The following is a 12130-nucleotide window of genomic DNA, read 5'->3' on the forward strand; positions in this document are numbered from 1 at the left end:
AATTGCCACGTAAATAAGCGAACAAGAAAATAATCATATATGAAAGAATTCCAGATGGGAGAGTTTAATTTGAAAACGTTGATGAACACTATAGAGGTTGTAACGTAAATAAATGGAGTAAAGTTTAAGTCTCGTTCTTTAGTATGCTGCGAGTCGCTTCATATAATTGCTAAGTGCAATTGGAGCTTGAGTAAACGATGATATTATCGTTTTTTGTATGTAGTTTATTGTCGTTTATCCTTGTGTCTTTGTGGTGTGTATATGTTATTTTATGGCAGGGCATACACACGTACATCCACACGCGCGCATGCTTCAACGAACGCTTGCACGCACGCATGCGTGCATACATGAAAAGAAGCAAGTATGCACGCAGACTCTCTCTCTCTCACTCTCTCTCGCGTGCACACACACACACATATCCTGCCATACCCCCCCCCCCCACACCCACATACACACATGCACGTAAAAGACGCACATATATTACCCCACACAACCAATATGCTGTGATGTATATCCAACTGGCGGGGGTATATCATGGTGCCATACTTATATCGCGGATAGTATTATACTCATCATGACTCATTGAGCTATTAATCTACCATTTCATGAAGTATAACCAACTGGTTGCTGGATATACCACACTCAGAATGCATTATGCGCGGATATACCATTTTACGTATGTGTTGTGAAGCTATGTTACCGTATTACTTATATTGATCAATGTAGGCTTTGTATTTACGAGTAAACACACACACACACACACACACACACACACACACACACACACACACACACACACACACACACACACACACACACACACACACACACACACACACACACACACTCACGCACGCACGCACGCACGCACACCTATTTTTCACTCTCGCACGCTCCCCGTGGACACAAGCACGCAAGCAAAAATCCTCAAAAATGCACAAAAAACCCTACGTGGAAATATTTTCACGCAAATACAAGCAACAAATAATTTGTCTCCATGTTGTCCAATCTCCAAAATACCTTTAACAATCACTGTGTGCAAATGACTGGTTAATACGTATTTATCTACGCCCGTGTCTACCTGGGACAGGATTTGTAAAGCTCTTACGAAACCTGTAAATCTCTCAACAATTATTGTGGTTTAGTTTACATTTATTGAACAATTTACGAGCTACACAACACATAGGTGGCAAACCTTATAACGATTGTTATAAACTGTCGTAGTGCTATGGAACTCCATAACTGTTTAATATATGTAAACAAACATGCCGTGATTGAGGAAAGATAAAGAGGTTTCGTAAGTCGATGCGTAAATGATTGATGAATCCTGAAATCTGATTGATTGTTAAGTTCTGCAGTTATCTGATGGTCGTGCACTGCTTCCCCCTCCTTCATCTGTGATGGTTACAGCACTCGTGTACACGCGCAGCAAGCATATCGGTGTGTTACCACCTCTTGACAACTCTATTGTGAGCGTCAGCCCCTAATGGTGGGGAACTGATCAGGGTTGTGTTGAGGAGGGGTGTTGAGATGGGGGGTCGTGTGTTGTTGTTGGGATGGATGTGTGGTAATCCAGGGTGGTAGTACTGTTTGGTGGGGGTGGTGGTGGTGGTTGGCGTTGGTATTAAGGGTTGCCTTGTGTTTTGTTGTGGTGATTTATTCGGTTGTGCTTGGTGGTGGTGGTGTTGTTCCGTGGTGGTGGGTGGTGATGGTGGTGGTGTTGACGTAACTGATGGAGGGAAGGCTTGAATAGACATGACTGTGAGGGAGTGTAAGTATGGTGGAGAGTGTTAGCTATACATAAACTTGTGGCAGCGTGTAGGTGTTTAGTGTACCTGTACCTGGGAGAGTGTGCATGTGTTGGGTGAACACTTTATTTATTTATTTATTTATTTATTTATTTATTTATTTATTTATTTATTTATTTATTTATTTATGCATATACAAGAACGTACATTGGGAATGTGAGGATACCTAAAATGGTAATTACAGTCTTCTAAAGCCGCTATTACGCGCAGCGTTTCGGGCAAAGGAGAATGCTTGCTTAAAATTGTGGGAAAGTTTGGGGTGTACACCTGTTTGGCAAAATTTAAGATGAGGGAGTAGGTGAAGATGGAGGCGAAGATGAGGAGGACGGTGAAGGTGAAGGTAAAGGCAAGGGTGAAGGTGAGGAGGAGGGTGAAGATGGAGGAGAGGGGTGCCGGTGATACCAAAGATGTTATTTCCCATTTTCTTTCATTGTTACATAATTTTCGCCTATTTCTTTTTCCTCTTTATTAGATCTCTATCTCTTCCGCTCTTCGCTACGTGACGTTATCCAATTGTCAAGGCAATTAAGTTATTCCTCAAATTTATTACCTTCTCTTTCATTTCTTTTTGGTCTTGCCTCAGTCTTTTTGATTCCTCTTCGTTTTATTCATCTTTGAGTCTTCCACTTCCCTTGCTTCTTCCGTATTTATATATATTTTTTTTTTGCAATTATTCTTCTCGGTTTATTCTCTTCGTTTTCTTTCCTTCCATCGCTTTTGTTAATTGGTCTTCCGGTCTGCTTGTAACGTTGTTCAGTGTGCTAGTCTTATTTGTCACGGTTTTATTGATATATTCTGCCTTCTTAAATATTTTTTCTGCACAAATGCGCTTGTGCATTTAATTATTTGGTTTTCTCTCATTGTAAGTCTGTCTTTATGTTTGTATGTTAGTATGCAGGTGTGTTTGCAGATATATATATGTATCTCTCGTTCCTCCTCCTTCTCCTCCTGCTCCTCTTTCTCATTCTCCTCCTCTTTCCCCTGTACATTACACTCTCCTATATTACCTCTGCGGCCATTCGTCATCTCCCCTCGTGACTAACTTAATTTCCCCTTTGGTTGCTTCCCTCTCTGCCGTAATTTTGGATTTTCCCCTCGTTTTCAATTCTTTTCTTTCTTATTTTCTATCTTCGCTTTCTAATACCTTCCACCATATTTATTTTTTGTTGCGTCTGGAGCCTTCTTCCTTGTACCAATTGATTTTTTTATTTGCAATTGCTTCTTGGTTATTTCTTTTTGTTTGTCTTCGTCTTTAAGGTTTAGACGTGAGTGTAATACTTGGTTTTTATTTCTTCATATGTAGTTATTTTTTTCTAGTTCCTTAAGTAACTCGTGAAGAAACAGGTTTTTCTTAAAATATAAAAAAGAAACTTAATTCTTCTTCTTCAGGTTTTATTTGGAGAATTTTTTTATTTGGATTTTTTTAAGGGCTTGTTTATAAAATTATTATATTGTAATTAGTATTTAGTCACACAATTACGGATAAATTTGTAATGGTTTTGGTTATTTGTTTCCCTCTTTTTTTGAATAATATACTTCGAAGAGAATTTTTTTGAGAAGCCTTTATTTTATCGTCTACCACAAAAGTACTATACAGGAAAACATTCAGTTAATTTTTTTCAAACATGGCGGGAGTTCATGTGTTTGAATTACAATCCATTTCATAATTGTTGTATATCTATGTCAGTTTATTTTCTCCTCTACATCTGTTTTGTTTTATTGTCATACTTCCTCCTTCTCGTCTTTCATCCTTATCAGCTTAAGGATGTGATACATGTAAACTTGTTGTCCTTTATTCTCTATCACTCTATTATTTCATATTTGTTTTTTCCTTCTTAATGTCTCGTTCATTAGTACTTGATAATGTTTTTCCCTTTGTGGGTTTTCCATGTGCATATTATTTTGTTTTTTCTCTACTCTCTATATTTAATTATCAAAATAAGAGAAGTCATTTTTTGCCAATCTTCCCCATCACTCTGTGTAATCATTTTCACTCCTTTCCCAGCATCTCTTATCCCAATCTTTTCGCTCCAATTCGTTCATCTCCTCTTTCATCATCTTCTCTTTCAATCTCTCCTTTCACAGGTCTCCTTCTTCTTCGGTGTTATTCTCTCTACAGTAAGTCTTATTTTTTCGGCTTTTACTATTTTCCTTTCTACTCTATCTTCGGTTTTTACTATCTCATCTACTCTCATAACCTACTATCTTCATATATTATTATAGTCTACTCTCCCCATTTATTATTATAGTTTGCTCCTGTCATTTTAATCCTTCTATTTTAATCCGTCTCAAACACCCTTCAAACGTCTCTTAATCGTTCTTAACTTTGCCGTTCTTCGAGCGTAAAAATCCAATTGGAAGAAACGTAGTCGCCTTTGTTGTTCTTGAAGAAGTCGAAGTCGCTCGTTCGGATCCTCCTGCACCCTCGGTAGCATCCTATGATGATCGCGGTTAATTAATCGTCATTACTTCATAACCAACGAAGTGGGAGATGCATCCTGTTGTTGTTAATCACGGCTCGATCTCCCAACGACGACTTGGGTCAATGGTTGATCTTCCCGCTGTGTCCCTGGGCGATTCAGGTCTCTTGTAATTCAGAGTAAACAGTCAACGGTCGGCCCCCCACAGGTCGCTAATGAGACGTCATTGCGTGGATCGCCACACACACACACACACACACACACATACACACACAAACACACACACACACACACACACACACACACACACACACACACACACACACACACACACACACACCTATATGATACATTAGTGATTATTTGTAAAGATGTTCATCTTAGTGATTAAAAGGGGAGGCTGACCTACTTAGAAGTGAGGAAGCTGTAGGTGGGTTTTTATTATTTATGCAAGAAAAGTGGTCGTAAATATTCCTTGCTTAATGTGAGATTAATAATAATTGATTTTATATGTGAAAATTGAGTTGTCTTAGGAGCGCCTGGAATAACTTTTAATGTTTGTCACTAAAATATTCATATTGGCATTTGGGATTTGAAATGTGTCTTGAGAAAATGTATACTTCTTTCTTGGTAGATTGTCTATTTTTTTATTTCTTATTTGAGAGAGAGGATTCCACTGTGACTATTGGGATTGAAAAACTAGCTTTGTTGTGTGTCTCAACTTCAGTTTCCTGAGTGAAGTCAGTAATGTGATGCATGTGAGGTGGTTGCAGAACACCCGCTGGAAATGTAATTGGTAGGTAGAGGTGCATTGAGCTGCAATGTCATCATGCCTGTAGAGATGCAATTTGAATTTTTTATTCGGCTGCTGCTTCATTCTATTTGGTGTTGCATGATTGATGTTGGATGTTAGAGGTAGGATGCTGAGCATTGGATGTTGGAAATCAATCCTGTGTGCTGGATTCTGGGCGTTGGATGCTGAGTGTTAAAAGTTGAAGGATGGATATTAGATGTTTTTTGGTGGTTTTTGGCTGTTGGATGCTGAGTGCTATATATTAGATGCTGGGCGTGGGATGCTATGTGGGGGATTCTGGTTATTGGTTACTTGGATGTTATATGCTGGTTTTTGATGCTGTAGGGCAGATCGAGATGTGTAAAAAAAAAAATGGGTGACAGATAATAAATAATTTACACAATTTATTCAGATTTCTTCGAGACTCACCTTCCTTGCGACTTCATGAGAGGAATGTGATGCATGTTCATGACACTTTTTAGAGGAAAGAGAATGTAAGCCCGGGACGGCAAAGCAATATATCTGTAAAGAGTGAACTCGTGAAAAGGAGATGAGCGTTCATTCGTGCGTTCGAAGATGTCCGTTAGTGTGGAGGTGTTCTTTGGTTTGGATGTGTTCGTTGGTTTGGAGTCGTTCGTTAGTGCGGAGGTGTTCGTTAAACGCAAATGGAAATTCAAAAACAAATCAAAACGACAAAGGTAAGTTGAGGGATAAGGATGAGACGGGGTGAAAAAAAACGCAAGTTTACTCTACAAAATTATGCAACGAAGATAAATTAAACAAACTATAGCGAGGGAACTGAGACAGTGTTGACGCAAAGCAGGTCGGGTGAGGTCAGAGGTCAAGAGGAGAGGCGGGGTGGTCCTGTGGGTGAGTGGGGGGGGGGGGTGAGTTGATGGAAGTAAAGTGTTTTAGGCTTTAACATAAATAAATCTAATATTAATGAAAACGTTTAATTTTTAATAAGGTAATATAATTTCGAGCATGCTTTATTATTTTTTTATGTTTTTTACGATATTTTATTTATTTATTACTCGGAAATTGTAAAATCTGGCTACACGATATGGACCCTCGTCCCCTGAGGGGGGGGGGGGGAACAACTCGTTTTCTTTGTTTATTCCTAAGATGATTAGGTCACCTTCCTTGTTCGTGTCTTGTCTTACGTTTATCATTGTTCTTTAAGACTTTTTATTCGTTCCTCATCTCTCCTGCCCATTGTTCTTCGTTTTCTTCCGGTATTGGTGTGATGTTCTCTACACATCAGAACGTTGTTCTCTCTCTCTCTCTCTCTCTCTCTTTCCATCTTTATCATCTGCTTACTCTTGTTTCTCGTCATTTTTTGTGTTATCATCGTTGTTATCCTCCACCTGTTAACTCTCCTTTCCCATTTTTTTCTTCTTCTCTTCCTCTTCTTGGCCTCCTCCTCCTCCTCCTCCTCCTCCTTCTCCTGCTTGTCCTCCTCCTCCTCCTCCTCCTCCTCATCTTCCTCCGTGTCTCCTGCAAAACTTATTAATATTCCTTGTTCTCCTGCGTGAAGCCGTCCATCATTAATCTCTTATTATCCCCCGCAACCTCTTATTAAAATTCCCCCCGTCACTACCGCCTCTGTCCTCCACATTCCTCTCTCTCTCTCTCTCTCTCTCTCTCTCTCTCTCTCTCTCTCTCTCTCTCTCTCTCTCTCTCTCTCTCTCTCTCTCTCTCTCTCTCTCTCTCTCTCTCTCTCTCTCTCTCTCTCTCTCTCTCTCTCTCTCTCTCTCTCTCTCTCTCTCTCTCTCTCTCTCTCTCTCTCTCTTTTTCTCTCTCTCTCTCTCTCTCTCTCTCTCTCTCTCTCTCTCTCTCTCTCTCTCTCTCTCTCTCTCTCTCTCTCTCTGAGTTTCATTGTTTTTTTCATTTAAAGATGTTTCCACGAAGTATCTCCTTATATTTTATTATGAATTGACAACGCTTCACTGAATAGGTTTGTTAGGTTAGGTAAGAAAACTAGTTTCAAGTCTGCCTAATCTCCCTTTCAACTCTTTCTTCGTCATTGCCCCCTTCCCTTATCCCCCCATCCACAACCTCTCTCTCTCTCTCTATGTTCCGTTCCACAGCTTCTCTTCTTGTTATATTCATTTACTCTTCCTATTCTCTTATGTCCCTCCCCTTTCATCCATTCCTGTCGTCATACCGTTTCCTTCTACCTCTTCCTTTGCCATATTTTGTCTCACCACTCCCCCCCCCCCCTCCATACCTCACTTTCAAGTCCTTGTCTTCACTTCGATAAGCCCATTCTCTCCTATATTCATCTTGTCATAGTCTTCCCTCCTTCTTCCCTCTCCTCGTCGTTATCCCTCCTCTCCCTATAATCTCTCCCCTCGTCATAGTTCCCTTCCCGTCCCATCGTCATAGCCCCCTCCTGTCCCCTCGTCTTAGCCTCCCCTCCTATCTCCTCGTCACAGACACATCAAGTTCCCTTGTCATAACCTTTCTTCTTTTCCATCACGATAGTCTCCTTGTGTCCCCTCTGTATAGCCCCTTCGGTCCCCTGATCACATACCCCCTTATTTTCCATCGCAGAAACCCCCTTCTCTCCCCTCGTCATAGCCCTCTTCAGTCCCCCTTGCCCATTTCCTCTCTTTCACTATAGGCCTTTGCTGACCATTTGTCTTATTCCCCTCCTCTCCTCTAGTTATTCCCTTTCTTTTTCGTGGTCACATTACCTTCCTCTTACTCTATTCCTGTCATATCCCCTCCTCTCACTTCGCCATTGCCTTCTCTCTCATAAATAATCCTCTCATTTCCCCTAGTCATCCACTCCATCTCACCCCACATTTCCCCTTGTTATCCATTCCACCTTTTTCCTCATCATCTTTCTTCTTCTCTCCACTTCCTCTCAATTCCTTGCTGCTTGCTCCCCCTTCTGTTACCCATTCCCAACCTATTCCCCTCCTGCTAGCGTCAGTGACACCGCCTCCGTTACCCTTCTTCGTGAAACCCCAATCCAACGTCTTTCCTTTCCTTTCGTCTCTTCTTCTATTCCTCTCCTCCTTTATCGGTCCCCCACCCCTCTCTCTTTCTTCTTCCTTCCTGAAACCGTACGCTTCTCTGTTTTTTTTTCTGTCTCCGCGGGCTCTCCACTCCATCTCCATATTTCTTGGTCTACCTACCAACCCCCGTCCTCCCCCTCCTTCCCTTTAGGGCCAAGACCCTCCCTCCATCCCCTGGCCCTCAACACCAGCCTCCTGCAGCGCTGCCGGCAGGAACAGGGCCACCGTCACCAAAGTTCTTTATATGTTCTCTCCAGTTATTCTCCCTTTCCTTTCAATCCTATCTGTCACTCTTCATCTTCTCCTTCCGTTCCTTTATTTCCTATCTTTTCCACCCTTTTCTCTATATCCATCTCACTCACCTTCTCTTTCTATCTACCCATGTAGATAGAAAGTTCTATATATAAAGTATTTATATATATATATATATATATATATATATATATATATATATATATATATATATATATATATATATATGTACATAAATGTATGTATTTGACATTGTCCAGAAGGCCTGTAATAAGTAGGGTTGGGGTGAGTAATTTGAGTGGGGTAGAGAAGAGAAGAGGCTGTATGGGGAGAAGAGGGGGGGAGGATAATGGAGCTGATGACAGTGGAAGGGGAGGGGCGAAGGGCTGAAACGCACACATACGTACGCGCGCGCGCTTTAATAATATCAATAATAATAATAGTACTAATACTAGTATCAATAATAGTTATATTACTTTAATCATTATCCACATCACCATCAATGTCATTATCTTCATCAACATATTCATCATCTTCGTCACCATCATTGTCACCATCATCATCATCATCATTACTCATCTTACGAAAGGAAATCCATTCAGCAAAGTAGGGCGCTCGGGAGAACATGATGTATGGCGCCTGTCACCATGGAGACCTCGGAGATTGCAATTCAGTCCGATGGTGATAAATCGCACCTGTTCGAAGCCCGTTCGACTATAATTTCGAACGTTTCGTCGGATGATAAAGCGCTTATCACGCCTTGCAAACGCCTTGTAGTTTATCACTGTCATCTTGTTTAAACAAGCTGATTATCTCTAAGCGTTTCAAAATAATATTCGAATTCGCACTTTGTGTCAAATGATCAGGCTGCGAGCTGCGGCGTCTAACAGTCTGATTAATCAGAAAATGAGCCAGGACGCCTGATCACAGACCGAGCCGAGGGGAACATTGATCCTTGGAACTATCTTAAGATTACCACAAGGTGTATAAAAAATCACATTAATATATATATATATATATATATATATATATATATATATATATATATATATATATATATATATATATATATATATATATATATATATATATATATAGAAAATCAATGAAAGTAATGAGGAGGCTCGAACCAGCAACCAAGGAGCTCCCAGCCGCTCACCTTACTCCCTTGAACCACATCTTGGTATAAGTTATTCAATCTCAGATTCAACTAATAGTTACAGCCCCGTTCGTGTGCCAGGTAAGTTCACTACGGGCTCACCATAGCCCGTGCTACTTGGAACTTTTTGATCCCAGTAGCTGAATTTAAAGCAACAACATTACATTGAATCCTCAGGAAGTCTGGAGGCTTCTACTGAAGCAAATCCAAGTTTTACATGCATAGGATTGCATTTTCAGTTTTTTATAAATATTATTACTATAATAATATATTACTTAAATATTATTACTTATAAATATTATTAAATCTATTATTTACCTTCAGGCACTTTAGTGTAGGTCAAGTAGTTCATTAACACCCAAGCGCTCAAGCAGCTTCATATATTTATATAAAGAAATCACACTAACGTGATGCATATCATTGAGAAAAGGAGGATTCAGTGGACTCCCAGGTTGTATACCTTACACCTAGGGTTGTAACACGTTGGTTGGTGGGATATATTAGGTCGAGGCAATACAATAGGTCAGGGTGATACAATAGGTGAAGGTGATACAACAGGTCGTCGCAGTACAACAGGTCGTCGCAATACAATAGGTCGACGAGATACAATAGATCGTCTCGATACAATAGGTCGGGATGATACAGTAGGTCGTCGCGATACATGTAACAAAGATTATATGAAAGGGTCTGCGTGAGTTTGTATCGTTGTGAACAATACAAACTGAAGTGAACACTGCATTAAGCAAAGCCGATAAGTTTCTTTTGTTACGAGTCATTATTACGTCACCTTTCACTAAAGGTCAATCGGTATCTCTTAGATTGTATTATTTATTACATATTTAAACTATTATTTAGGGTTCGTTTAAATGCTGTCGGTAAATGTATTCTGTTGTGTTTATGTAGGTATGTATACCGGATTAAAGTATGTATTAATAAATGGATGTCGAGAAACATTATGATCAGAATTAACTTTACTTAAGATGATAGTTACGTCTGTTAGGGCTTTATTAAATTAAATGTTATGGAAGATATACCGGTAAATCATAAATAACGTGTGATTGTATCTTGGTGTTTCTCTGAATCGCTATCAGCGTTCTGTGGTCTGTTCAGTTAGTAAATATCACCACCTCCTCTGTGGCGGACAAAGTCTCGACCAAAGCTCTTAAATCCAAGCCTCATCACCTGTTAATTACTGTTATTCTGGTTTAGAACATAAGAATAAAGGCAACAGCAGAAGGCCTATTGACCCATACGAGGCAGCTCCAATTTTTTTCAATTTGTCAGTTTCAATTAGGGCGTTAACGCTTTGGATTCTCCGAACGTGAATACACATTAAATTCGGGTCATTTTGTCACGCTCTGGACGTCTGTTTTTTCTATACAGACGTATATAAAATACATACGTCCAGAGGCCTCGGGACCAAAACATTGGCCTCGCATTAAGCTTAAGCAACCCTTGCATTGCGAACCTGATGACTACCTGTTTTCCTGTTGATGATTTTGAGAGTTGTTCAACTCGCGAAGCTAGCGACAGGATTTATCAAGCATTTATATAACAACTTACAAAACTATTGCATCTTTCCTTAATCGTGGCGGCTTTGTTTGCATATGGTATGCAGTTTAAGTCCTTCACAACTTCACAATTCAAGGTTATTATTATTATATACAATCCCTTTGAGCTTCTGAGTTCAAAAAGCATTTTAATAAATGCAAAAAAAGTTACCATAATTATTGAATGATATATAGATTTCGTAAGTGGATAGGGAAATGCTTGATGAATATAGTCCCTGTGACAAAGAAGGATTGGGTGGCGGAAATTTGGAATTTTAGGTTTTGGTAACACGATGAGCTCAAGGTAGAGTTGAGCAGGCCTTATGTTTAGAGTCGGGATAGGATACTAGGATAGTACATCACCGTAAGTGATGCAGGAGGGGGCCAGCATTCAGCGTTGAAGTAATTTTGACCAGTATTGGTGACCTAATGTAGAAGTGGCAATATTTGTGACCTTATTTAGGAGGGCCGATATTAGTGTCTTTATTTAGAAAAACTAGAGTTGGTGGCCTTACCGAAGAGTGTTGATTTTGGTGGTCTTATCTATGCGTAATGATGTGGTGGCCTTGCCTAGGAGGGGTGATGTTGGTGGCCTTACCTAGGAGGAATGATGTTCGTGACCATGCCTAGGAGGGATGATGTTGGTGGCTTTGCCTAGGAGGAATGATACTAGTGGAATTATCTCAGCAATCTTGATCTTGCTTGATCAAGCAAGCAAGGATGATGGGGGGGATGATGTCGGTCTCTTTATCTATGCGGGTTGATGTTTGTGACCTTATCTTGCAGTGCTGTTGTTGGTGGTGGCCTTATCAAGGACGGCCTCCAGAATCTCGCTGATATTTACCAGCCTCAACATTCCTTGCTGTGCTGTTTCTTGTTTTCTCTTTATTTACCAATTCATTAATGTTTATAATTATAAAATGTAGAGTGTTTCAGGATGTAGTTCGTCCCACTGGTCAAGATCCTCAGGTCGATCGGTGATTGTTTCAGGTTTGTGAATGAGACTGTTGACTCGATGTTTTAGTGTGTGTGCCATGTAGCTCTTTTCACTCGATCTTTTCCATACAGCAACAGTTCTCCTTCTTTTCTGATCATTCATTTGATCCCCTAACGGTCAACAAA

General features: G+C 40.1%; 1 protein-coding gene across 1 annotated transcript; it reads right to left on the reverse strand.

Annotated features, from left to right (window-relative positions):
* Positions 1–4096: 4096 nt before the first annotated feature.
* LOC138357546 (uncharacterized) lies at positions 4097–8878 on the reverse strand. Its single transcript, XM_069314407.1, has 4 exons — positions 8797–8878; positions 6389–6548; positions 5451–5543; positions 4097–4244 (listed from the first exon to the last, which is right to left on the reverse strand). The coding sequence occupies exons 1-4, from the start codon at positions 8876–8878 to the stop codon at positions 4097–4099; spliced, it is 483 nt and encodes a 160-aa protein (XP_069170508.1).
* Between the last annotated feature and the right edge of the window lie 3252 nt (positions 8879–12130).

Source organism: Procambarus clarkii, chromosome 7, assembly GCF_040958095.1.
Source record: "Procambarus clarkii isolate CNS0578487 chromosome 7, FALCON_Pclarkii_2.0, whole genome shotgun sequence".
In the NCBI taxonomy this organism is placed as follows: domain Eukaryota; kingdom Metazoa; phylum Arthropoda; class Malacostraca; order Decapoda; family Cambaridae; genus Procambarus; species Procambarus clarkii.